The 25002-nt window shown below is 47.6% G+C and overlaps 3 protein-coding genes across 6 annotated transcripts in view; 1 reads left to right on the forward strand and 2 right to left on the reverse strand.

Annotated features, from left to right (window-relative positions):
- The window catches only part of ALG8 (ALG8 alpha-1,3-glucosyltransferase), a 24305-nt gene extending 23356 nt beyond the window's left edge, over positions 1–949 (reverse strand). The window contains exon 1 of one of the 2 annotated variants that reach the window (XM_068701202.1): positions 884–949. The gene's annotated coding sequence lies outside the window, so the exon portion shown is untranslated. The remainder of the gene's footprint in view (positions 1–883) is intronic. The other variant, XM_068701115.1, reaches the window with a different exon arrangement.
- KCTD21 (potassium channel tetramerization domain containing 21) overlaps positions 1–1012 on the reverse strand; it is an 11736-nt gene extending 10724 nt beyond the window's left edge. The window contains exon 1 of the mRNA XM_068653590.1: positions 884–1012. The gene's annotated coding sequence lies outside the window, so the exon portion shown is untranslated. The remainder of the gene's footprint in view (positions 1–883) is intronic.
- Positions 952–24058, forward strand: USP35 (ubiquitin specific peptidase 35). Of its 3 annotated transcripts, none has more exons than XM_068700531.1 (11): positions 952–1118; positions 8233–8929; positions 9944–10079; positions 14660–14789; positions 16007–16108; positions 17882–18040; positions 18498–18691; positions 18810–18903; positions 20382–20488; positions 21006–22227; positions 22703–24058. In XM_068700531.1, exons 2-11 carry the CDS (start codon positions 8248–8250, stop codon positions 22871–22873), a joined length of 2997 nt encoding a protein of 998 aa, XP_068556632.1. In that variant the 5' UTR covers positions 952–1118; positions 8233–8247; the 3' UTR covers positions 22874–24058. The 3 variants fall into 3 exon arrangements, with proteins under 3 accessions (XP_068556632.1, XP_068556703.1, XP_068556772.1); XM_068700602.1 differs by having other exon boundaries at positions 8236–8929; XM_068700671.1 differs by lacking the exon at positions 952–1118 and adding an exon at positions 6101–6121.
- The last annotated feature ends 944 nt before the right edge of the window (positions 24059–25002 follow it).

The raw sequence follows: 25002 nt of genomic DNA on the forward strand, positions 1-25002 counted from the left end.
AGGGAGCTCTGCCAGACTCTGCAAGACGCGGAGAGCTGCGGCAGGGACTCCAGCTCCCGGCAGGCACCGTGCAGGAAATGCCACCTCACCCTTCCCCTATAGCCTCGAGGAAACATCCCCTATAGCCTCGAGGAAAAGCTCACCCGTGACTCGAGGTTTATTTTCTAATCACGCTGCGTTAAACACAGCAATACACGGGGAAGGATGAACACGACTTTCCTAACATCCCCAGCTCGCTGGCATGCTCCTCCATCCCTTCCAAGGCCAGGAACTCCCTTCTTTGGGGTCTGGAGCATCTCCTGGCAGTGGGTCCAAGCTGGTGCTGCTTGCCGGGGGATGGAGGTGACCCCAAAATGCTGCATCTGCAGATGCTGAAGTTAAGCAGTGTACAGCTCTAGGCAAAGAGGAGGTGGGACGAATGTGGTAGGGGCCAGGATCCGAGCTGGCTGCCCTCAAGAGCCAGCTTCGTCCCCCAAAGTGCTGAAAAACCCGTGAATTGCAGAAAAATGGGATTGGGGAAATGGGGGGAGGACAAAGTTTGCCGGGCGGTGCTGCGCCATGCTGAGAGGGGCTGGCTCCTCCCTGCACAGCCGGGAATTCGCTACAGCAGAATGAAATGCTAAAATCATCCTAATAATAATAATAATTATAATAATTATAATTTAATAATAGGAATAAATCCACCAAATCCTCCCCGCATCCCAAAGCCCTTCTCCCTCTGGCCCCTCTGGCCCGACAAGCAGCACCCCCCTCCCCAAATCCCACCCGTGCCTCAGTTTCCCCAGCTGGCGGTGGGATGGGAAGGGGGTGACCCCAAGCCACCCCTCTCCCCCCTTATGGGGTGGCTCCCCCAAAAAGCCCCCCCTGCTGTCCCCGCACCCACCTGCGGCCCCGCCGAGCCCCGTCCCCGCCCGGGCGCCGCAGGAGGAGGAGGAGGAGGAGGAGGAGGAAGCAAAGGGGCGGCGAGCCGGGCTCTCCCGGTGCTGCCAGAGCTGGGATTTGTAGTTTCGTCGCCTTCCCTTCGCCCTGCCCCCGGAGCTGCCCGCAGGGCTGCGGCTTTTTTGCCCTAAAGAGGAGCGAAACGGGTTGGCACGGCTCGGCACGGCTCCGGGGGGGAGGTAACGGGGGGCAGGAGGACGGGGGGAGGTCAGGGAACGGGGTGCTGGGGGGTGGTTTGGGGTGTAAAAAGGGTGGAGGGATGCTGGAAGGATGCGCAGGGTGAGGGATGCTCCTGGGAAGGGCTGCTCCGAGGGAGGGATGCTCAGAGAGGGGTGTTTGGGATGCTCCGGGGAAAGGATGCTGGAGGGATGCTCGGGATGCAATGTTTGGGATGTTTGGGATGTTTGGGGCTTCAGGATACAGGAGGGATACTGGAGAGAGGGATTTTGGGGGTCAGGACGCAGGAGGGATTCTCAGGGGTTGGGGTGCAGGGTTGGTATTAGGGGATCGGGCTGCTCAGAGGGTGCTCGGAGGTTGGGGTGCTTGGGGTTTCAGGGTATAGGATGGATTCTCAAAGGAGGGGTGTTCGGGGGTCGGGATGTAGGATTGGTATTTGGGAGTTGGAGAGATGCTCAGGATGCTCTGGGGAAGGGATGCAGGAGGGATGCTCAGAGGGAGGGATGCAGGAGAGGTGTTTGGGGCTCGGGGCTCACAGAGAGGGATGTTCAGGGCTTGGGATGCTCAGAGGGAGGGATGCTCAGGGGTTGGGGTGCTTGGGGCTTCAGGATACAGCAAGGAGACTTGGAGGGATGTTTGGAGGCCGGGATGCTCAGAGAGAGGGATGCTTAGGGACTGGGATGAGGGAGGGAACTGGGATTAATGGGGTTTGGGGTTCAGGGTATAGGAAGAGTGTTCAGGGCTCAGGCTGCAGGAGGGAGCTTGGGGTGCTTGGGGGGGTCTGGGTGCAGGAGGGGTGCTCGGGAACTGGGATACCTAAAGGGAGGCCTGCCCAGAGGGAGGGATTTTTGGGGGAATGGGTGCAGCAGGCATGGCTGGGATGAAGGTTGGGATGCAAAGGGGATGCTCAGGATGCAGGTGGGGAACCCATAATGATGCTGTGTGTGTGTGTGTGTCTGTGTGCATTCCCCTGGTGCCTGCAGAGCTCTGCAAACCTTCCTTTGCAAGCAGCAGCTCGCCACAAGGAGCTGATACAAATTGTGTCCAGGCTTTCACCCAGGGAAACCAACCTGGGGGGTGGAACAGCCTGGGATGTTCCCATCCCACAGGCCCTAAAAGATTCAGAGCACATTTTGTGACAGGGGCGGTGAAGTTCGCCACGGTCTCCGTTTGCCACAATCTCAGTTGGCCTTCCTGGTTTCTGGATTAGTGGAGGCACAGCCAAATACTTGGGGGCTGCAGGGAAACTGAGGTCTAAAATGAGGGACATGTCCCCTTTTTCCTGAAAACTGGAGGTCTCTGTATCTCCAAGCAGTAAGGCAGGGGCTGATAAATCCCAGCCAGTGCTCGGTCCGGTGTGCTTTGGTGGAGGAGATGTGGTTTTCGCTTGGACGATCTCCAGGGCTTTTATTTCTCTACACAGATAAAAGCAGGCAGCAATGTGAAGGAAGGAGAGTGGTGTTTATTCTATAAATACCTCCAAAAAAGCCTTCCGGAGTAGATGTATTTACAGTCCCCGGGGATGATAATAGAAAGGACGTTGGTCTGAAGGTCAGGGCAGGAGCCAGGCACTCCTGGTATCACACAGGAGAAACGCAGGCCTGCCTGAGAGCTAGGGAGGAAAGCAGAAGGCTTTGGAAGGAGGAAATTTTGTCTGTGGTTGGTGCTGGGCTTAGCCATAAAGCCAGCGGTTTGTCAGTGGTGGTCCAAGTCCCGGTTCCTGTGCCTTTGCTACTGAATTCGGGGGCAATGGGAGAGGGAAATGTAATTCCTTGTGCCTCAGTTTCTGCAGCCACAGCTGGAGGTGATGGCTGATAATACGCCAGCAGTGCTTTTGAGAGGCTTTATTGGAGAAGGATGCTGACATGGGTTAGAGCTGTGCGTGTATCTCTTGTCTGGAGGGGAGGAATGGAGCTGGGAGGAGTCTGGAGACGGAGAGAGGATGAAATGTCAGGGCCTTGGGCTTTATTTGGCATTACTGCACTCATTGCTTTGACATCTAGCCAAAGCCTTTTTTTGTTTTGTTTTGTTTTGTTTTGTCTGATGACTGAGTGCCTAACAGCGAGAAACATAAAGCAAGAGAAGAGGCTTTGGGGTTTGTGTGCAGCAAAGGGACCGAAGGAGCAGCACTGGAGATCAGAGAGCGGCCTGGCTGAGGCAGCCGCCTTCAGCTCCTCTGGGCAGCCTGGGCCAGGCCCTCAGAACCCTCAGAGGGCAGAATTTCTTCCCAATTTCTTCCCGAAGCCTCCCCCCTGCCAGGCTCCAGCCACTGCCCCTCGTCCTGTCCCCCCAGCCCTGACCAAGAGTCCCTCCCCAGCTTTCCTCTAGGCCCCATTTAGGTACTGGAATGCCTCTGTAAGGTCTCCCCGGGGCCTTCTCTTCCCCAGGCCCACCTCCCCCAGCTCTGGCTTCTTAGGAGAAAAACCAACAGATTTTAGAAACATCAACAGAATTTAGTAAAGATACGGCCTGCTATCTGGTAAATTTAGGCTGATTGCACACATGCACTTTAGCTAGTTACTTTTTAGGGGACCCACCTGTGGCTCCACCAGCTGTGGGGTGAGGAGCCCCACAAGCGCTCAGGGTGCTTTGGATTGAATACACCAGAGGGCAGGAAAGCATGAAAGAGCCTTAAGAGCCCAAATTAATTAGCTGTAGTGAGTAGGAGACACGCAACACGAGTGCAATCTGTCACTGGAAAACAGTTTGGGACAGGAAGCGAGGAATATGTTATCTCCTCGAAAAGGGGAGGTGGATTAGAGGAGGCAGATTGTAATTACAGGCGAAAATTTTGGCCAGCCTTCCATGCTGGCAATCTTTCCCTGCTACGACCGCAGATGGGTAGTCTCACTTTGGTTTCTAAAGGGCTATTTAGCTGCATTTTGGGGGGAAGTTATTAGCTCTGAGTTTCTGTTATATTGCTGCAACAGCCTTGTCTCATGAAGGCGATGTGTGCTCCTCTGTGCATATCCCTACAGATACCCATGGCTTGCAGAACAGCGGGCACTGTTTCAGCTGAAGCCTCCAGGCATTATTACAGTGCGAATAATAAATAAGGCAGTCTGAGGCTTTAGATATTAATGAACAGCAGGATGACAAATAATTAGGGAAGAAATAAAGAGGGAAGCAGCAATTGTGTCGCTGAGGGGACTCGAGGAAGAAACCGCAGCATTAAGTCACTGTGAGTGCTTGAGGTATGCACGGAAGATCACAGAGCTGGCATCACATCACTCCAATTAATTCAGGTGATTTAGCCAAAATAGCTAGATCCCAGCTAAATTAAGAGTATAACTGATTGTGTAAACTGCAATAGATCACAGGGAGAGAAGAGCAGGGGATGTGGCAGCAGTGATGACAGCCTTTATTTGATGATTTATCATTCTGTAGGTCAGCTGCAATTTCTTTATGGTTATTTGCAGAAGTTTTTTTAGCATTTTAGAAAAAAAAAAGTCATAGGGAAGTGATAATGACTGCTTGTGTTTGCTCAATACCTGCTGATGAGGCTGCATCTATTGGATGTGGTACTGATGTGTTATGGGCTGTTTGCCCTCCTCAGAAGGATGGATGTGCAGGTACTTTGGACCAAAAGTATTCCCATTGTTTATGAATTAAGGAGATATTTATTCCATAAAGAGAAAGAAAGAAAGAAAGAAAGAAAGAAAGAAAGAAAGAAAGAAAGAAAGAAAGAAAGAAAGAAAGAAAGAAAGAAAGAAAGAAAGAAAGAAAGAAAGAAAGAAAGAAAGAAAGAAAGAAAGAAAGAAAAGTAAAAGAAAAAAAATTATTAGGACTGCAAATTGCTTTGATGTTCCTGGAAAACAGACCTAGAGAGGTGTGTGACAACAGGGGCTGCTTCTTTGGACAAGTTTGGACAATAAGTCACAGCAAATTTTATAGAAATTTCAGAGAATACTGTTGTGCAGTGTGCTGTGCTCTAGGAAGGTGCTGTGAGCACTCACCTCCACCCTGCAGCAGCTCAGCAGCCTGCAGGATCGAGCCCTAATTGCCCGACTGCCTGGAGGATGAAGGAAGAATAACAGTAATGTCTTGGCTGGCATAAAAGGAACCACTTGAGCAGGAGTTAAGGACAATAAAAGGTGACTCTTGATTCTGTACTTCCAGACCTCCAGAGCATTTAGGGAAGTAGATCACAATTTTGTCTTCTTTTTAAGTAAGAAGGAAGTCACATTATTTATCAGCCTACATTTGGACAGTGAGATTTTTTCCCTCCCCTAGTGGTATTTATCAAGCTATATAGCATGAAACAGTCCTGATGCTATCGTAGGAAATGTGTTAAATTTATTACCAAGATTTCCTGAAGGTAAGATAAATCTCAGGTCTATGTTTTCCCAGCTTTTTATGGTGTGGGTGCAGGAACCAATACTGCATTCTGCAAAAAGTACTGAGGAGCCTTTACTGGAAATCTGCTGCTGGCAGAGATGGGGGAATGAATTGATTTAGAAGTAATTGGAGAGACTTCAAGTGAAATGAGTCCCAATTAAAGAAAAAAAACACAGTCAGGAGAGAAATATATTAAGAGGACACCTCAGAGCATTACAGAATATGAAGATTAGACCCAAGTAAAGCCCAAGGTGACTTTTAATCCTGAGCTCAGTTTTTTTTTTTTTTGTTATTTTTTTGTTTGCAGTTTACTCAGTTGAGGGAGTGAAACTAACCTGGCCGATGATGCTCTCTGCAAACAAAGCCTGTTGCAAGCCTGGAAATACTTCATTTTCTTTGTGGGTTTAGGTGGCATTTACGTCTGGAGCCAGAGCTGCTGTCCTTTACAGCATCCTTTTCATTTCTTTATTTATTTATCTATCTATTTATCTCTATATTTATTTATTTATTTATTATTTTGAGGAGATAGGGGAGAAAGCACTGCCGTGTGTTTGTGGATGCAGTTTGTGCTACCAAATACCATCCATGCTCGTTGATCTATCAGGCAGAAGGCAGAGTGTTTGCAGGACAGTTCCCTAAGTCTGAGCATCTGCGTGACAAAGATGAGGTAGGAAGACATTCCCCCCTTTTACAAAGCACAGCTCCCTCTCCAGCACATCTCCAAAAATCAAGAAGGATGGTCTCAAAAACTACCTTTGTCAGCCTGTCTTTGGGAAAATCACTGGGCACAGCCTTTTGAAAGCTGTGTCTGGGCACACGAAGGAGGTTTGCTTGATGGCAGGGCTGTCAGATAGGGGGACCAGGGCTGGCCAGGGCTGACGAGAGCCTTGTGGAATTCAGCAATGACAAATGCAAAGTTCTGCGTTTGGTACAGGTTCGTCTCTGGATGGACTCATCCAGCATGGACTCAGCTGGGCTGTACCAACCCCCTGGTGAAAGCTGGGCACTGGCTGATAGCAGCTGCCCAGTGCCTCCCAGGAGGTTATCTGGGAGATGGAGCCAGGCTTTTCACAGCAGTGCATGGCAGGAGAATGAGAGAAAAACCAGGCATAAATCAAAACACGAGTTTCCAACTGGAAATAAGGAAAAACTTCCCACTGTGAGCTAGTTAAAAACTGGGGCAAGTTGCTCAGGGTGGTTGTGTGATCTCCATCCTAGCATGTTTTCAAGACCTGGATGGAGAAAGCCCTGAGCAAATTGGTTTAATTTCAGCTTTGTGCAAGGGTTGGACCACAAACCTCCCTCCTGATCCTTTCATTTTCCCCAGGTTGCTCCTGCCAGTCGTGCACGAGGGGCACAGAACAGTTTCACCACTTTATGGGATTTTTTCCTTTTTCACTGCAAAGCTATGTACTTTCTGTTTCGTGTGAGCTGCACACCAGATGGAACCTCAGAGCAGCTTTTCAGATTAATAATTAACACTTTGACCTCCTCCAGCATCTTCATGTGCTCCAGGAACTCAGTTCTCTTTTGCAAGCAGGAATGAGCCGATCCTCCCAACTTTTCTATGAGTTACTGCCTGGAATATGAAGTGCTAAAAAATGTTGAAGTTCTCCCACTTCTTATGACAGATTCCTGATTCTTTGAATATTTATTCTCTCTCTCTCTTTTTTTTTTTTATTTATTTTTTAATTTTTTTTAGTATTTAACAGAAGAGGACCAGGCACCAGATCTCCAGAGCAGTGTTTGGCTGCCCAGTGGCAAAGCTCTCCCCCCCTCTCCTGCAGTTCCCTGGGTTGTTTATGACACATTTCCAATTTCTGCAACAAATGAGGCAGTGCTCTTACAGGCAACAATCTCCTTCACTGCAAACCCTGATTCATTCTCCAAGAAGGCCCTGGAAAAAAATAAATAAATAGAGTTAATATGAGATCCTTTAAATAATATCCCTGAAAGCATCTGGAGCTGTGCTGGGGCTGAATTAGCCCCTCCTAACTCCTAAACTTTGCCACTTGAATGCTGTCTGAGTGTAGTTTGAAGACTGTAGTGTTTGTTTTTATATACTACAATGCATCTGGAATGTAGCTTTAATACAGGTTTAATATTGTATTGTGAAATCCTTTGCTGGTGATGGATCCTTCACCACAAGGTCAGCTTGTGAATGATGAACAGTGAACACACAGGGCACAGAAAGGACCAGGATAGTGCCTGGAGAGCTGTCTTCCAGGGGAAGCCCCGGGGGCTTTTTCAGTGCTTTCTAATGCTTTATGGCTGGTGAATTCGGGCTGAGACGAATAGGAAGCTTTGCCTGACTCTGCAGTTTCTCTCCCCTCTCAATTTGGTCCAGCAAACAAATGTGGCAGGTCCTGAGGGGCAGCCAGGACCTCACCACTCCCTCTGCTGAGAGCCAAGTGGATTTAGGGAAGTGTGGGGCACCACCCTGAGCTGCTGCACCCCTCGAGGAGAGGGAGCTCATCCTTTCCTAGGGTCAAGTGTAAGGCTGTAGTTGGTTATTTACAAGATAAAAATGCTCAAGTATGTGACTAGTCCAAAGAAGTTCTGTTTTTTTTTGTATATTTATTCTGGCTTTGGGACTTTTGTCTCAATCAAGCATCACCAGAGTGGAAACTTCTCCTCATCCCTCAGAACACCACCATGAAAAAGTCACAAGGGTTATCATCTTTGTAGTGTCCCAGATGGCTTCCAAGCTCTGTTTCTGGTCCTAAAAGCTCGACGGATCTTCCCTGAACTAACCTGGTGCTCTGTTCCTTCTTTCAGCAGCTGGGAGCAGGGATGGATAAGATACTGGAAGCCGTGGTGATGTCCTCCTACCCCAACAACGTGAAGCAAGGCCTTGTGAGGCGTGTCATCGAGGCATCGAAGCAGCCCATGGACAGTGAGCAGTGCTGGTCCATGCTGGAGCTGTGCACCAAGCTTTATCTCGTGGGGGACACCAAGTATAAAAGAGAGATCGGGAAGGAGGTTTTGGAGGTCTACGGCCACTACCACCCGGAGGAATTTGAGGAGTTCTTCAACGTCCGCTTCCTCCTGAGTCTCCTCCAGGAGGGCTACGGCCCCCTGGGGAAGAGAAGCCATTATGTCCTCGATTATATCCAGTTAGGGCTGCAGTTCGTCTTGGAAAGCCCGTCAGCAAACAGCATTTTCAGCTTGCTGAGGATCGAGGTGCTCCGGAAAGTCTGCGAGAGGCCCGGCCCCAAGCAGTGCGCCAAGATCAGCAAACTCTTAAGCCAGCATCCTCAGTGCATCCCCACGGGCAAGCACCAGGTCTTGTTTTGTCAGCAGCTGATCCGGTGCATCGGGCAGTTCCAGTGCGTCTCCGAGGGGGAAGAGGACATCATGGAGTTTTTGGAGCATGTGAACAAGGTGAGCGGTCTCCTGCAGAGGATCTGGAGGACTCAGACCTCAGCCATCCTGCCCTCGTTGAAGGAGCTGTTCACTATCATTTCTTCGACAGGTAATGATTAAAAAAAAATAAAAAAATAAGGGGTGCAAATGTAGGGATTGGTTTTGATGAGGAACAAAAGCGCTTGGTGGTTTTCTTGGTTCCCAACCACTCCAGAAATGCAACCAAGACTGAAATATAACAAATAAGTGTCCCTAACTGTTACTTTAAGCTAAGAAAATAATTTATCCTGAAACCTCACAGAGTCTGTACGCAGGAATTGTTAACTGGGCTGAAATATATGCAGCACAGGCTTGTGTGTTCAGTACTTTTCAGCATCAGCTGGGCTTGATGGAAAGCGTCTTATCTGCGGCAGGTCAGGGCGGGACCTGAAACCTTTCAGAAATGTCACTCTCAATCGATGAAGCCCTCAGCCTGCTCCTTAGCAGAAAGTAAGAGCAGAGCTAAGGACTTAACTCCTCACCAACCTAGAGGTAGGGAGCCCAGCTGTCTCTCTGGACAGAGGTCTTAAGGTAGGACAGAAGATATTGATCCATCTTCTGGGGCCTTTAGATTATTACAGAGAGGCTCAGAAGATTTTTGGAGATCCCAGTGCTGTGAAATGTCAGACTGTAGGCAGGTGAGCTCCTGTCCCAGCTATTCCTGAGCCCATAAGGAGATGGACATTTCAATATCCCCGATATGAAAACCTCATCTTTTGAAACGTGCTCCAGGCAGGCAAACCTGCAGTCATACCCCATTGCAATTATTTGCAGTGATTAACATAAAGAGAACACACAGAGGGACTTTGGGACCCAGGCAATAATGTTTTAGTGTCTGTGATCTGTTTGGGCTGGATATGACTGCATGCAACAGCCCGTCTGCTACGACCCAACCTCAATATTTTGGGGTTTGGGGGATCGTCCTCCTAACACAACTACGTGTGGACTCCTCATGGCCTGTTTATGCCAGCTGCATTTACCTAGGGAGGAATTTTCTGGCTTTTAGAGCTGAGAACTGACCTCACGTGCCTGTTTTCCCCGGGGACTAACATCTTCCCTGCTGGTGCACGTCCCTGTCTTGCAGAGGAGCAGGAAGCGCCGTCCAACGCCTTGGCCAGCGTGGTCCAGTTTGTGCCTCTGGAGCTGATGGACGGTGTCATCAGGAACCTCACCAACGACGACAGCATCAGCGATGTGCAAATGATGATGGCCATTGGCAGGTAGGAGAATTAGGGAATGCAGGAGTGAATGTTCTTGGTCTGGAGAAAAAACTGCCCCAAAGCTTCTCTTGGCTCCTCTGTGGGGTTTTATCCCAGGGCTGGAGCAAAGGCCATTTTAGCTTGTGTCTTGTGAGGTGTGGGGATAAAAGGGGAATTTCTGAATACTTCCTTCCAGTTCTGAGGGCCCAAAGAACTAGAATAAAGACTGGTTTTTATTATTATATTATCATAAAGACTGATTGTTATAATTATTATTGTATTTGTCTGGTTTGATTTGGTTTCTTTTTTCTCAGAAATAAGCTGTGTTATGGGATACCCAGCATAAGGTATCTTGAAAAGAATGGATTATTTTTTTTTTCCAGAAGATGTAAAGGGCCATTTCTTCCCCAAATCTCCTTTAAAGAATTTCAAGGACATCACCCTAAACCACCAGCCACAGCTAAAAACCTCGCAGGCATTTTTTAATGCCCAGCTGTTTCAACAAGCCCACCCTGACCTTCACCAGACGGCTGCGGTGCTGCTGGTCTGGATCTTGGTGCTGTGCCATGCTTATCCCTGACGTCAGTGCAGGCAGAGCAAACGGAGACATCAAGGCATGATGAAGCAGTAGCGGGTGAAATTCTGCCTGACGTGCCAGACTTGGTCTTTGCAGAGCCAGCATCCTCTCTGGCATCACCAGATCTTCCTTGCACAGCCGTGTCCAAGTCCTACAGCTCCTCTATGTCCCCGTACCTTGCTCCTGCTTTTCCTAGGATTATCTCTAACCTGCATCTTCCTCAGAGGTCTTCATTTAAATGGGTGATGTTCACATGCAGGAGCACTCAGATTTAACCCAAGGGAGCTGGGGTGACTTGATCTCACTGAAAAAAATCTTTTTTTTTCCCCTCTCTCTTAAAGGATTTCTCCCCTCTCCCTCAGGTAAGTTACAGAACAGAAACCCACATTATTCCTGATGGGAACTTTATGCCTGAAGAAAGAGATCCCTTCACTTTGACTTGTTGGGGAGGGTCATGCTTTTCTCAGGGGCAAGAAAAACCCAAGACAACAACAACAAGAAGTTATCAGTTCAGTTCTTAAGCCTCTTCTCCATCTTTTTTTCCTTCTGGGATCCTATTCCCAGATGCTGCTGTGAGCTCCAGGCAATAAATCCTCCGCGAATGCCAGTGCCTAAATATAGCAGTTGCAAAAGCGATTGCATCATGCCTTAAAAAAATTCTTTGTCACGCAGAAGGGTGAGTAAATGATTACTCAGACTGAGCCAAACATTAAGCAGGGCCTGCAAAATGTAATTAAGCTCACTTAGGAGAAGTGCAGAAGTTTTGGCAGCGCGTTTAGAGCAGACGGATGCCCCAGAAAACTGCGTGACTGTTGGCCTTTTGATGAGCGTGCTGCACGCTTAGGAAATCAAAGAAGTCAAAAGGGTCTTTCAGCTTGGGATCCCTGGCAAAGTCTTCCTCCAAAGTTTGGGTTTGGGAGTGCAGGGCAGGGGGAAAAAAAATGGATGTGGGGCAGAGCTTTTGATCAAGCATTGAAAGAGCAAAGAGCGGTAAAAACAGCAAGCCTGGCACCTGCTGGTGTAAGCGTACACCACAATCTCTTAGTTTCTCTTTCAGAGTTTGTCTCTTTTCAGATAAACTCTATTGATGTGCATCCACAACTTCAGAAATACTGATTTTTTACTTTTCTTTTTATTTTTTTTTCTTAGGGTGTATCTGTTTCAAAGAGCCTAGCTCCGGCTGCGGAGAGTGCCTGCTGTCACACCGAGATGCAAGCGCTTGTTATCTCTGGAAATCAGGATTTGAGCTTTTCAAAGCTGGGCAGGCCACATCAATGGCTCCTTTTGGCAAATGAGGGGCCCGGCTTGCAAAATGTTTGTGGATCTTACAATGTGGGAACTGCAGTGTGAATTTAAAGTGGAATTTGTTCCTACTGCAGCAATACAAGCAGCAGGTGGGGCAGGATTGTAAGTTGGCCATTAATGTTGGTAAAAAAAAAAAAAAGCTTATTGCAGACAAGGTTGTTTTATTTCAGTGTCAAAGAAGATAGGTGAAGGGAGGCCTTTGGATCCCTGAATTCTTCTCCCTGCTTTTTATGCACTGATGCTACAGATCCCTTTCACGAACGTCCAGCCACGGTCTTCAAAGCAGGAAGGGCTTTTGCTCTCACTGCTTTCTTTCATAGCTGCCCCACCATTTGATTGCTTTAATGGTTCAGAGCTCTCTTCTGATAGCCAGCCTCTATTTATTTCCTGCTTTCTCATAGTTCTTTTGATTTTATGCCAGCATCAATAGCTGCAATACCTCTTTTCCCTCCCTGGTGTTTATTGTGTCGATGTATGCACAGACAACAGCCCCATCCCCTCTCTGCTTTCCAGTGGCTGTGCTGAACTAGCCAGCTTATTTCAAGCTTTTCTTGCAGGAGAGGTTCTTCATTTTCCTGACCATCTTAAGAGGCTTTTTCAGCACCTGCTCCCACTTCAGTTCATCGGTCTTGGATATGGATGGAGAGGTTTGTGCACTGTGTTCCTGACGAGGTGCATCGTGGCCTTAAATGATGGCTTAGGAGGTGATGGTTTTGCTTTGGAAAGTGTCTTTTTCTCCTGCACTGCAGCAGGTGCTGGCCTTTTTCATGGCTAGTGTTACACTGGGAACTCACAGCCACCTGGTGCCCTGCTGGTCTTCTTCAGGCAGATTAATTCTCATCACACAGGAGCTGTTTCTTGTTATTTGCTCCCCACATGCCTTGCATGTGTTTTGAATGTAGATATTTCATCCTGGTTCTGCATCTCTAGTCATCAGGGTCTTCCTCAGGATCCTCTTCTTGTTTTGATGATGCCTCCCAGCTTTGCATCATCCCAAGTTTCACAGCTGCCTTCAGGATGTTTGTGCCAACACCATCAGGTCCTGTATCCGCTCAGATACCCAGCCAGATATGATCTGCTTGCGTCCTTTGACTAGAAAATCAGATATCCTGACAAGTCATACTTTGTCATCTATGATAAACCCCTGTGGCTTGCTACCCCTTCTTTTTAGTCACCCCCTTATTGCCTGTCTTAATTGTAGGAACTCTCCTCCTATTCTTCCCACAGAAAGCACCACACCAGTGTTAATAGGGTCATTAAACTCACCAGAGTTCAATTTTACTTGATGAACATCACTGCCCCCCCTCGGAGCATATGAGCTCTTCGTTCCTCTTTTGCATTGGCCGTCATTGCTCCTGTTTCCATTCTCATATCTTCTATCTGCCTCCTCTCTGTCACCCAGATCCATTCCTTCCTCTCCGTCAAAACAGAGGCAGAGGATGTGTTTAGTTTGGAAGTCAAATCTGGAGGCTGTATCATATCTTTAATCACCATCACATCCTCCCTGTACAGCGATTGCGTGTCTTTCCTTATTCTACTCTGATGCAAATGTCTGCAGAAGCTTTTCTGGTATTTGTTTTATTATCCAGCTTGGCTTGATTTTTGTTATTTCTCAACATCCCAACATATTCTGTTCTTCAAACTGTTCTTTTATTATTTTTTTCCTCCCAGTTCCTTGTGGGCTCGCTCTTTGCCTTATGTGGTTATTTATCCACAGTTGCTTTTATATATCTTGCACAAGACGTAAGCTTATAAACAAAAGGGGCTGATTGGGTAAGAAAGCTGGGCTGAGGTGGGAGATTGTGAAGACCTGGGATATCTTCAAATCAACGATCCTGAAATGATTAGCAAAGTTTGACCTTTGGAGATCCTAAGCCTTGGCTACCCTGCAGTTCTGTTTAACATTTAATTTAAGCTTTTTTTTTTTTTAATGCTTAATTTAAGTAATTATTTAAACAACCTGTCATCACTCAGTCTGAGGTTATTTTGTTACGAGTGACTCTCCTGTGAAGCGTTAGTTGCAGAAACATGGCATCTTGTTGGCTGAGTGGCTATAGAAGAAATTTGTTAGCTGTGACCTTCAGGAATATCTGGTTTCTATTAAGGTTACCAGTATTTTCTTTCTTTAATGTGATTTGGGGAATGAATGTTTACTATCCAGAGAAGATAAAGATCCAAATCTGGGTATTTTTCAATACCAGTATCATTAGTTCTCTAACAGCAACAATGAGAAGACCTCTCGCAGATATCCACCACTTTAAAAACAGAACTAGGGCCTCCTCTGAGAGATATATTTGAGAATACACAAAGCAATGCTGTGGTCTGTAGGGCACCAGACTGGTGTTAGAAACTTGAACTCGAGTTGATTTAAGTTAATGGTAGAAATCCCCACTTTTTTCTATGGATTTGGGACAGATTCTCTGATGAGCCACAGGATGCTGATGCCATTGCTGCAGTTCAGCTTCAGGCTCTGTTGTGCTTTGAGTAATGGGATGGATGCTGTGATGAACCCCTTGTGGCAGGGGGTTGGAAATGGATGGTCTGCAAGATCCCTTCCAGCCCAAACTATTACATGATTCGAAATGTCTGACGTGGAACCTCTCTCTTACTTGGCCAACCCGTTGAATGGACAGGAACTTGGAAGAGATTTAACCCCGAGTGGAGCTGGGCTTTCACAATATATCCGTTGTTTACTGTCAGTGTTTGGATTTCATTTCAGGATGATCGACTGGGTGTCCTGGCCCCTGGGAAAGAACATAGACAAGTGGATTATTGCTCTGCTGAAGGGTTTGGCTGCGGTGAAGAAGTTCAGCATCTTGATTGAAGTTACTCTTTCAAAGATCGAGAAGGTCAGTGGGTATTTGGAGAAGCTTTTCCTTGCATCCGGGAGATCTTGCCTTTTGCTTGAATAAAGATGAGATATGACTTAAGATGTGTAGAAAAGATTATGCTGTCCCAAAGGGTTTTGAAGGGAGCGCTGAGCCCGCTGCATGTTCTGCAGATGCTGCATTACTGCAATATATTATGGGGTGGTGGGCAACTAGGAATGATGTTCACCAGAAATACCTGTTTGTGTGCCTAGCTCCTTGTTAGAGGGAGCTGGACACTGGGATTCCTTTTCTCAGCTTTGGGACTACTCCTTGCCAAAGGATTTTGGGTGTGGCAGCAACTGAGACCTCAACCTGAAGTTTTTTTAGGGCTTGGTTTGCAGAGGTACTGATATCTTAAGTTTATAAAATATAACAAACCAAGGACTTCAAAGCCAACTAAGCACTTTCCTTCCCAAAACACAAAGTTCTTCTACAGCTCGTTGTTGGGAACATGAAATGCTGTCCTTCAACTGTGCCTGGATCAGTGCTGGTCCATCACACCAGTGAGTAGGTTAACAGGTCACGTACTTGTAGGTCAGTTTTAAAGCCTGTGTCCTGGCTTTATTTGATTTACCAGCACAGATACAGCCCTAACCCCATTTTCCAACACTTTCCATGCTGTGGTCCTGCTATTTCCTCCTTTGTAAGATAATACCTGGTTGAGTCTCCAGTGCAAGTCACCACAGAAGTTACCAATACCATAATTATCTGCACCAGAACATTATCTGTGGTTGCATTTGTCCCTGTGATCCCCCATGTACATCAAGCAGTGACATTGCTTAGCCTTTGAAAGTGCTGAGAGGCTCTGCAAGAGCTTTGCTTTCTGTCTCTTTGCCTGAAAGGTAGGTGATAAGGTTCCAAATACAACCATAAAACAGGAGAGGCACATTTTAGAAAATCTAGCATCCCTTTGTGCCCGGGTGGCCTCATCTATCAGGAGATCTGGAGGTATGTTATGGCTATCAGGATCACCCAGAGCTCTGTACCTCAGTGTGCCAGGCACTGCACAGGCCTGAATGAGTGATTCTAACCCAGATGGTATTTTTAGGGTGCTCTGAGGATGTGTTCTGGACAGGCGATGACTCTGGAGGTGTGGTAGATGCTCAGTACCTCCCTTTCCTGCCAGGTCCTTCTTACTCATGTTGTGATACCAGTCTGCCTTCTAATTTGCTTTTTTTTTTTTTTCTCCCCACCAGGTCTTCTCCAAGTTGCTGTACCCCATCGTGAGAGAGGGAGCGTTGTCCGTTCTGCAGTACATGCTGCTGAGCTTCCAGCACTCCCACGAAGCGTTTCACTTGGTAAGGATGCGTCCAGCCCTTGGCTGAGTGCATCGCCACAGCTGGGAGGGAGCCCAAGGGGCTGAATATCTCCCTCCTCTGCTAGCTTCTTCCTTGTGGTATAAATTCAGCCCGTCAACTTGCAGCTTGTCCCTGCTGGAGGTTGCTCACCCTCTGGTGAACAAGTAATATGGTAATATATATAATAAATTCATGATAGTTAGTATTGCCCAGCTTGGTCTGGGTCTGGGTCACCACCAAACTGCATTATTGTATTGGAGAAGGAAAGGGAGCATTGAGAGGTGGCATGGGAAGGAATTTGGGCAGGGCTATGCTGACCCAGGATGGGGTTTCGTGGGCAGGTTTAGAAGACAGGGCCCCGTATTTGAACCCATCCTTTCAAATGAGGTGTTGCAGATGTTGCCACTCTGACTTTGGGATGCATTAGGAGAAGACTTTGGATTGAGAGGATCTTGGAAGCCTCAAGTAGCAGCAAATATAATCCCAAACAGCTCTTGGTGTTTCCTAAGAAAGTTTCTGAAAGTTGCTTTTCGTTTCCAGGGTGATGCTTTTTGCCTGTTGACACTAAGGCACAGCTCTGCTTCCCACCAGCGCTGCCCCCAGAATGCTGTAATTAAAAAGTGGGGCTGAGAGCAAAGGCATGCCTGCAGCGATTGAACTGATAAAAGAGCTAATGGAAATTTACTGCTATTAATGTTTGATTTCGTACTTTTGCATTAAAGCCCTTACTTTTGGCTTTTCACCTAAAGTTCATGGAATAAACAGATAAGGTTGGAAAAAAGCAAAGCCAGCCAATATTTTCAACTGATGTTTTCTTGTTCCTCAGCTGCAGCCATTTTAAACGAGCCTGATTTCTTGAGAAACTCCTCAGTTTCTAAAAATAGACGTTCCAACGGGTTGTCTTCGATTGTGCGTCCAAAATTTGAAAGACTCCAAAAGCCATCGGTTGCTCTTGGCCTGAAGTTTCCATCTGCAGCCCAGCAAGCACGAATTTCCTCCCCTATTTAAAAAACAAAAACCCCAAACCCAACAAAACAACAAGGCATAAGCCTGTCATGCTTCTTATCTCTTTCTGTTTGCCCTGGCACCTTGGAAGAGTTTTGAGAATTGTTCAGATGACAGCTTGGCAAAATATCGATGCGTAAAGGTTCTGGGATTCATTTGTTTCCCCCACCAAAGCTTTCCAGTAGAAAGGAAGCAGTTAAAATCCCCAACATTTTGAGGAGGAAGAAAAAAAGAGAGGGAGAAGAGAGGAAGAAGAGTGAGGAAGGGACGACCAGCTAAAGGTTAAACTGTGGATTCTGAGCCATTAAACCAGGATCATTCTGGGGTAAAATCACGTAAAATAGAAATATGAAAAACGGTGCCTGACTGGCACATCGGCAGGGCTGGGAACAGGTTAGCAAGGCTCTGTACAGCTGTGGGGTCGGCAGAGGGTGCCCGTGAGCAATCTATCCTTGTCTTTGGGTCTGTGTGCTCTTTGTAAAATCCTCTAGATGAAAGCAAAATAACGAACATGCTCTTTACGTGCCTGTCGCTACCCATCCACCCATCCAATTCAGTTTACGCAGTACAAAATAAAATATAGCACACGAGATAACACCTCTTGGAGGTTAATTCACCTATTTTACAGGTTTGAATCCCTGCACTTGGTGCTTAACATAAACCATTCCTTTCCAGCACGGGTACGTGTTTGAGCAGGTGCTGATCTGCACTAAGAATGGAAAATACAGCATGGCAAACTTTTATTTTATTATTTTTTTTCTTTTCCAGCTGCTCCCTCACATTCCGAGGCTGGTGGCCTCTCTGAAGAAGGAGGACTCCAACTCTGCCACCAGCTCCCTGGAGCAGCTGGCTGAGCTCATCCACTGCATGTTCTTCCGCTTCTCAGGATTTCCAGATCTCTACGAACCAGTCTTGGAAGCGATTAAAGTAAGATGTGTACTTCTTGGCTGTTTTTTTTTTTTTTTTCTGTATTGCTTATGGACATGACATCTCAGTTTGCAGTGTAGTGCTGAGCGACTGTCCTACTGGTAGGGATGCCCAAACCTCAACACCTCCAGTTGTGGCAGAAGAAACGGCTTAAAATTCTGAGTTTGAACCCCATGTAGGCAAGCTGGCTGTGTTTTGGGAGTAGAGACTTCTCTTACGGTGGATCTGCAGAAGTCCTTGTCATGGCTGTGGGTTTTAGCCATAGATTTAGACTTGAGTGCCTCTAAAGTACTAATACTAGCAGCTAAACAGTTCCTTGCATGATTGCATGTTCAGGTGAAGAGCAGGGAAATGAGTTGTGCCATGGACACCTCCAGCAGAGAAGTTTTGCAGTTGCCCTTTAGTAATTGTTCACATAGAAAGGCAAGGATTCATGACACCCATCTCTTTTTCCAAGGCCCTTCCAATTCCAAATGAAGACAGGATTAAACATCTCTTGGGACAAAATGCTTGGACCTCCCAGAAGAATGAGCTAGCCTGCTTCTACCCACGCCTGGCATCCAAATCGGAGACAGGAAAAATTGGCTTAATTAACTTGGGAAACACCTGCTACATGAATAGCATCATACAGTCTCTTTTCATGGCTTCCGAGTGAGTTTTTGCTCCCTTGCTCCCATTCAAGACTGCTCTGAGGTTGCTCATTACACAGGCGTTATGCTTTCCACACTAATTTTCCATCTTGTTTTGCCTCTCTGGTTTTCTTTTGCAGCTTTCGGCATTCGGTGTTGAATTTAACCGAGGGCAACTCCCAGCCCCTGATGACAAAGCTCCAGTGGCTCTTTGCGTTTTTGGAGCACAGTCAGGTAATTATTTCATGTTCTAGTTATTTGTTTGGACTGTCGGCTGCGGAAAGGCTCGTCTCCAAGTTGCTTCCTGCCGACTCCAATGTGCTGATAAGGAATTGTGGATCTTGGTGGATTTTTATAACGGGACAAATTTTGTTTATGTGAAAGAGGCTAATTTTGGGGGTGGAGGAGGCAAGCAAGTCTCAAGCTCCTCTCACCCGTGCAAGCGAGCTGTGTTCACACCAGGCTGCCTTTCTTCAGCCTCTGGCCTTCCTGGGTTTGACTGATGCAATCACTAATAGTTTTGACAATGAAATCCATTTGGTAATAGCTTACATATGTGGCCAGCTGAAAAGCCTGTTGGTGTAAAGCAGCAGTTTCTGTTTCTTGCTGTGCAGCAAAGAAGACTGGAGCAGTTTGCTTGTCCCCTTGCTTCATGGCAAAGTGCAGTCAATCAATAGAAATTGCCTTAAAAATAGTTTGGTCAGGAAAAAAAACCACACAATACCAGCAACAACAAACCTGTGGATTCCAGATGTTTTGAGTCTTCTGCATTTGAGGAAAATTAAAAAGTTATAACCCCAAAACAAATTAATTATGAAAGCTTTCTGGACAAATCTGAAATTTAACGTGGGTGACTCCAGATAGGTCGTATCTAGGTCCTCTCTTGAAGATGCATCTGCCTGTCCCTAAAAAGACACAGTTCTGAATTTTCCTTTGATGTGAACCCATTCATATGGGCCTCCCCATTTTCCAAGCTATGAGTTGGCTTGTTGTACTGTGGTATTATGCCATTACCGATCACTTTGGGGGAAAAATATAGAGAACCTGTTAAATTTGGCCAACGAAGGGCCTGTTTTTCAGGGCAAGTTAGGGTGCCTGCGATGTGTAAATCCAGTAACGTAGCTGCTTGTTAGGTAGCTTGTAGATAATAATATCTTAGTAACTTCCAATCATCATACAGGTTATTTTTCTTTTTTTTTTTGGCAGTACTTAACGTCACTTCTTTACCAATGATGAGTCTTTCCCCATGTTGATTAGGCAGCAGCTTCCTGGTGGTGCCAATTACATTATCACTGATTATGCAGATTACCTGCCTGCAGTGATCAGAATGATGGGTGGAAGTTCAGTGGATTATTATTTTTTTTTTTTTAAGGAAGGGATTTGGTGAGAGAGATCGTGATCAAATTAAGTTGATGATCAAATTAAATTCAGGCTGAATTAAGTAGAAGTCTCTGGGTCAGGAAAACAAACCATTGTAAAACTGAATGAAGTAAATGCGTGGATATTTCATAGAAATATATATAAAATATATATAGGTAAAAAGTGAGCATTTGGAAGCTCCTGTTCTAATAACAATATCAAAAAGGGAGGTTCAGTAGGGCTGATATTAATCCTTCCAGTCCTGGCTTGCAGCAAACCATGCAAGCCTTCCCTGCTATGAAGTGGGAATCCAGACCTCATGGCTTAAACATGTTTTTCCCTCTTGGTGCCAGCGACCTGCCATCTCACCCGAGAGCTTCCTCTCCGCCTCCTGGCCACCCTGGTTTACTCCTGGTGCTCAGCAGGACTGCTCGGAGTATCTCAAGTACTTGCTGGATCGGTACGTGGCAAATGGCCTGATTTCGGAGCCCAGCAGCAACAGGTTCCCCTAGACCCGGCGTGTTATTTAATGCTGACCCACGGGGAAGGAGGGGAAGTGGCTAAGAGCTGGAGGAACTCAAAGAGTGGAGACTTGGGATGAAGGATGGTGAGACCAGTCTGGGGTGTCTTGCTTGTGCCCTCCTGGCGGTGAGGTCAGCAATGAGGCCAGCTTGAAAATTTCTGGAATTGCACCGTGTTCAGAGGAGAGCTGTTTGTTTGACAAGCCTCCACTTTAAAATGTTGATTTTTGCCTTTTTCTCACCTAGAAATCCCAAATCCTGGTGTCCTGGTGATGCCCCTAGGAGTGGGGTCAATGGCCCATTGCCCACCCCCACCTTCCTCCTGCAGCAGACCCTTGTGCACAGGCAGGCTAACCCAAATTAACCCCCACGGCTGAAGAACAGAAACCATACTTTAGAAACCAGTTCTTGGTGTTGTACTGGTGTATAATGCAGACTTTTTTCCTTCTGCCAAAGATTACACGAAGAAGAAAAAACCGGGAAGAGGATCTACCAGAAACTCAAGGAGTCCAGCTTGATGTCTCAGGCTGTGGAGCATCATTACTTAAACAAGACATTGATTGAGAAGATGTTTGGGGGTAAAATGATGACAAAGATCCGCTGCTTGAAGTGTCTGAATGTCTCCTCCCGAGAAGAAGCCTTCACAGACCTGTCGTTGGCTTTCCCCCCGCCGGACAGGCACATACACGGGCCTGGGAGTGCCTCTGTTCTACCCGTGGAAGAAATTGGCCCGCAATTTATTGAGCCTCCTGAAAACCTAAACCAGGTAATGGGGTCTCCTTGGGTCCGAAGGAAGCCCCATGTGTCTGGAGACCACCCAGCTCAGCCGGTGCCAGTGGAAACGTTGGGTTTTCAGGAGGCTGGAGAACCATCAGATCCCTTAAGCCGCGACGCTGTTGGAGCAGAATCAACCAAAGACCCAATATTGGCTTCTGGGGAGCAGGCGTCCGCTCCCAAGGACTCCCGATCGGTCCCGGATTTAATCAACTATTTCCTGTCCCCGGAGAGACTGACGGCGGAGAACAAATACCACTGTGAGAAATGTGCTTCCTTGCAGGACGCCGAGAAGGTGGCGGAGCTGACGGAGGGGCCGCACTACCTCATCCTCACGCTGCTGCGCTTCTCCTTCGACCCGCGGACCATGAAGAGGAAGAAGATCCTGGACAACGTCTCCATCCCCGTGGTGCTCAAGCTACCTGTCCTCGTCTCCTCGGAGGAAAACGAGGATGTTTGGCGACACAGGAAGGGCAGAGGTGGCCCGGGGAGCAGTTTCGTGTCCGTCGTGTACGACCTCTGCAGCGTGGTGGTGCATTCGGGCATCTCCTCCGAGAGTGGACACTACTACTGCTACTCCAGGGAGTGCACTGACGCCGTGCCCCATGGGCAGCTGCGGGATGGGACGCCGAAACCGGCTTCCGACAAGCAGTTGGACTTTGAAATCCAGTGGTACCTCTTCAACGACACCAGGGTTTCCTTCTCCTCCTTCGAATCGGTCAGCAACGTGACCTCCTTCTTCCCCAAGGACACTGCCTACGTGCTCTTCTACAGGCAGCGGCCGGGCACGCAGAGCTGCCCGCTGCATGAGGCTGCGGCCGAGGCCGGCCACCTGCATGGGGAACCCTCCCTCAATAAGGACTTGATGGAAGCCATCTCCAAAGACAACATCCTCTACCTGCAGGTAAGAAGTTCCCTTGCTGCTTGCTGCAGGGCCTGATCCTGTGGCTGGCCAGCTTGTGGGGCAAATTTCCACCCCCTGGGCAGCAGCAGGGTCAAGTCCAAAGGATAAATCTGCACCAGAATTATCCCTGGAGCAGATTTCATTCACCAGCAGAGTTCAGATATTTCCAAACAGCAGTGTAGGAATATGAGGTGGAATTTGGGAATCACAGGGAAATTTGAGGGCCCTCTCTCCTCGTGAAAACAGCCCTTCAACGGGCACCTCTGCTCATCCATATGGCTGGAGAGACCCAACGCTTTGCATCTCCCCTGCAAAGCTCTAGAGATGAGGACGTGGCCTGGTAACCCCAACTTAATTTGGAGGAGGCTCCCAGGAGCACCCAAACAGGCTGCTGACTACCTCCTCAGGGAAAGTTGGAGCCCTTTAGCTGCAGATAATGGCAATATCTTTGTGTTATTTCTCCTCCTTCTCCCAGGAGCAGGAAAAAGAGGCGAGGAACCGAGCCGCCTACATCTCCGCCTTGCCGAAATCCCCGCTGTGGTGGAGGGACTTTGACAGGGACAAGGACGATGACAGCTCCTCGGGGGGATGCAGCCCTGCGGCGGGTGGAGGTGGATCCGGCTCCTTTCACGGACTTGTCTTCTAGCAGCTGGGTGAAATCAGAACATCAAACATCCACGGGGCCAACCCAAAGCCAGAGGCTCCTCTTCCTCGTCCCGCTGGCAGCGAGCATCTCAGAGGAGGATTTGGGGAACGTCGCGATGGAAAAGGACTCAGGGGCTGACTTGGAGACTGCGTTGCTGGCACCCGGAGGGTCGTCCTGCTTCCTATGCACTCGGTCTTAACGCCTTAAACGAAGCCTTGCAGCTCAGCGCCTGCAGACAGCTCGGAGAAGTGCCCTTGTGCTTCAGCGCCGCCGTGTCTTGCCTGCTGCCACCAGCCTGGGGAGGGCACGGGGTGGGGATGGGGATGGGGAAGGATCCAGTGATGGCCTGGGGATGGGGGCTGCTCGTGCACGTCCCACCTGCAGCCATTCCCATGGCAGTGAATTTTGGGGGAACCTCTTCACCATTTTTTTTTTTTTAATAATGTGGTTCTAAAAGACCACCTGGACAAACCTTTAGAGGTGGAAAAAGGCTGAGAAGAGGCCACTCAAGCTCCTCTTTAGTTACTGGTGACCTCTGGATGTTGTTAGTGTACATGGCACTCCAAGGTTCCCAGCTGCTTGTCCAGATGTGTCTTTAGGCTCGGTTCACCTGGCATTTCATGGCTTGAAAACTGGGCTTCCCTTTGGGACAAAGAAAGATAGAGACCTTTGAAACCACTATTTATTTCTTCAAAATCCTGATTTACAAAGAGAGTAACTCAACCAAATACATTGTATGCACCCAACATAAATACCTAGTACGTAAACCAATGCTTTATATAAATCAAAAATGGGACAGGGACTGATTTTGGTGGCAGGAGCCAGCCCAAGCCTTGGGCAATGCATCTATAGGATTGTGGCTCCCTCCCCGGCTGCTCCCCACCCATCCATCGTCCCTACCTGCTCCTTACTTGCGCCTGTAGTAGATTTCCTCTAGCTCCAGTGGCAAACTTGTGCCTTAGGTCCTGGGTGCGGGGCCTAATCCTATTGGGAGGGGTGGGGGGAGCATTTTTTTTTTTTGCTGTGGAGGACAAGACAAAGCACAGACATTGCTATGGGTGATGCAAGCAGCAAGTCTGCTGGAGGGGACGTTTTCTGGCACAGGATTGAATCTCTGGCATATACTAGCATATATATTCTTTTATTGTCTTTCCTACATATAAATAAAGGAAATGAATGAATTCACCAGAGAAGCTTCGTGTCTTACAGCAGTGCTCATGGGGTGGATGGGGTCAACAAGATGATGGGAGAGGAGCATTGCAAAACCTTCCTCTTGCTGCTGTGTGTTGGAGTGTCACCTGGAGGCATTTCCTGAGCTCTGGGCCAAGTGCTGGATGGTACTTCAGCAGGAGATGGTCTCTGCCTTGATGAGACCATGAGACCCTAATTTAACTAATGAACGCAACACGGGAAGCTGGAGAGGTCATTTCATAGCAATGCCCTTCCTTGAGTATCTCTCTTTTTTTTTTTTTTTTTCTCTTTTCCTTTTTCCCCCCTACAATTTGCTGAGATGAGGAGGGGCAAAGTGCACACAGTGCTCAGCATGGATGGCAGCCTGGGCCATCAATTATTAACACCATGATTACTCTTAACATATTATAATTACTATTATACCGTATATGTGTACTATAATACAGTAGTATAGCATGTTGCCGTGTCTGCTATACCAATTATAATATCTGCTATGCTACTGTTAGTGTTATTACTAGCAGGAATATTTGTATATATCATACTAATATCGTATGTGCTGGAGTTTCACATCCACCTCTGCCCAATAAGAACCTCCAGCCTGGTTCTCAGCTCCACGTTTGGGATCTCAGATGTGCTGGAGATGTGCTGTGATGCTGCTCTGGTCTAGAAAAGGGGGCTCTGGGGGGCAATGCTGTAGGGAGGTGGCTTACTTTTAATTCTTGTTGAGAAAGATTTGTTCTTGTGCTTAGGTTTTATGGGGGATTTGGTGACCTAAGCTGGGACCTGTGCTGCTGATGGGTGAGGAAGGTGATTGCCCTTGCACTGCATATACCCAAGTGTGTCCCAAGAACAGATATAGACATAGTATTAAATTCACTTTATCAGCCCCAAAAACATCTGGTTTGGGTTCTGGTATCAAGAAAAGCCCCAGGTGCATC

Source organism: Anas acuta, chromosome 1 (genome assembly GCF_963932015.1).
Source record: "Anas acuta chromosome 1, bAnaAcu1.1, whole genome shotgun sequence".
NCBI classification, from domain to species: domain Eukaryota; kingdom Metazoa; phylum Chordata; class Aves; order Anseriformes; family Anatidae; genus Anas; species Anas acuta.